Source organism: Cariama cristata, unplaced genomic scaffold (genome assembly GCF_000690535.1).
Source record: "Cariama cristata isolate BGI_N322 unplaced genomic scaffold, ASM69053v1 scaffold5591, whole genome shotgun sequence".
In the NCBI taxonomy this organism is placed as follows: Eukaryota; Metazoa; Chordata; class Aves; order Cariamiformes; family Cariamidae; genus Cariama; species Cariama cristata.
In genome coordinates, this window is record NW_009598550.1 from 1 (window position 1) to 1800 (window position 1800).

Sequence of the window (1800 nt, forward strand, 5' to 3'; positions counted from 1 at the left end):
TTCCAGTTTCACTGTACACAAAGCAAATTGGCTTGGAATTTATTTTCAGATATTCAAGCTTTCTGAATTCACATCATCATACACATCAGGCTAGTGCATAAAATATACTGACTCACACCCTCTCAGAAAGAACCGTGACCCTTCCAACCAAACAATTGATTCTATGACTCTATCAGCAGAATTCTAAATACCTTAAAGCATTGCACAGAGAAGTCACTGTGTTTTACCATATCATAGGCAGAGTTAAAATTACGTACCACAGTGGTTTCTAGGGAATACTCTTCCCCAGTTTGGCTATTTTACTGTAGCTTATTCCTCAAATAATCCCCATATAATCAAAGGAAGCAAGCATCTGTGTGGGTCCATAAGGATCTACACTTGGTAAATCCTTCCTTGCAGACAGGCAGTTTTCACCACTGAGCTACAGATGAACAAGGCTGTTAAGACTCTATGTGACAGCATCACTGATGTCACTTAAAACTGAATGTTTCATGAGGGCAACACTAGGAAGCCGTGATCCATGCAGAGAGCATAGAAGACTATAAATGAATCAAATACATATATTTTACAAATAAGTCAAAGAAATTATAGAGCGTACCATCACCATGATAGTCTGTTACCAATATCACTGGACTCCGATAATTTAGAAATAGTTCTGTAAATCTAGGAAAACTGTGGATTCTCTGACAGCATATCAGTTTGGTTTGTATATCTGTCTTGCAAGACTCTTACTCTACTTGGACAGTTCTGTTTTATTGTCTTAAGCCAGTTGTTTCCATAGGCAAAGCACAGCAAAAAAAGTCATGTGCAGCCTTTCTTCTGGATGGACTGTGAATAGCAACGGATAGCTCATAATAAGGAATTGATTTCATAAAGATATTTTGGAAATATTTGTCATAATGTAAAAAGACCTTTTTGCAAGCTCCCTTATTCCTTCATAAATCAACAGTGTTCCATCTACAAACACACATAGGCAGTCAACTTTAATACAAGTACTTATATGTTCCCCTCATCTAGCATTTTGTTGACACCATCACAAAGTTTCTGCAAATGGAGTTTATAAGGTCCAAAGGGATTGTACAAGGCAGCCAAAAATTCACAATCAGAGAAGTGGTCAAACACATTGTTGATGCGTGCATGCGACTTTGCAGTTAGGTGACGCTGAATGATTTCGTGAAGTAGCTCTCTACAATCGTTTAACAATTTGGACAAAAAATCCCTGTCAAAGGTATAATCCACCTGATGAAAACTGACCACGGTCTTAGCCAGCTGGTGAACTTTCTTCTTGAATTTCTCCATCAACGCTATTTCATCCTGATTAAATTGGTTGTTCCTGTAGAGAATTGCCAATTTGAGGACTATCTTAATGAGGTTTTTGATGATTTTCTCTGCTTCCTTTTTATTTTGTGTATATTCTTTTGTCACTCTGTAGAGCTCATCTAAAACATCACTACTTGTGTCATCGATCAAAGTAGTTGCTATTGATTTGGACACCATTTTTCCAAGGATCTTCTTCTGGGCCTGAATGGCCAGACTTTTGGAGTTGAAGACATCTGTGGCCACTGGGGAGGAGAAAAAAAATATGCAGTCAGTACTTCATAACAGACATACTATGGACAGGAAGTTGAGGAATATTTCCATGTCTATCCATTCATATTAGTCCTACTAACTGCCAGAAAAATAATGCAAACCTATGTATGTAGTTGCAGAAAATCCCATCTTTTCCATCCCTAAAACTCTGTTGTCTTTAGGTTTACATTCTTTTAGACTGTTTACTTTGGAGAAAACACAAAAAGATAC

The 1800-nt window shown here is 37.4% G+C and overlaps 1 protein-coding gene across 1 annotated transcript; it reads right to left on the reverse strand.

Annotated features, from left to right (window-relative positions):
• Positions 1 to 759: 759 nt before the first annotated feature.
• Positions 760 to 1558, reverse strand: TNFAIP8 (tumor necrosis factor, alpha-induced protein 8). The gene has a single exon (XM_009709333.1). The coding sequence runs from the start codon at positions 1495 to 1497 to the stop codon at positions 997 to 999; it is 501 nt and encodes a 166-aa protein (XP_009707635.1). The 5' UTR covers positions 1498 to 1558; the 3' UTR covers positions 760 to 996.
• Between the last annotated feature and the right edge of the window lie 242 nt (positions 1559 to 1800).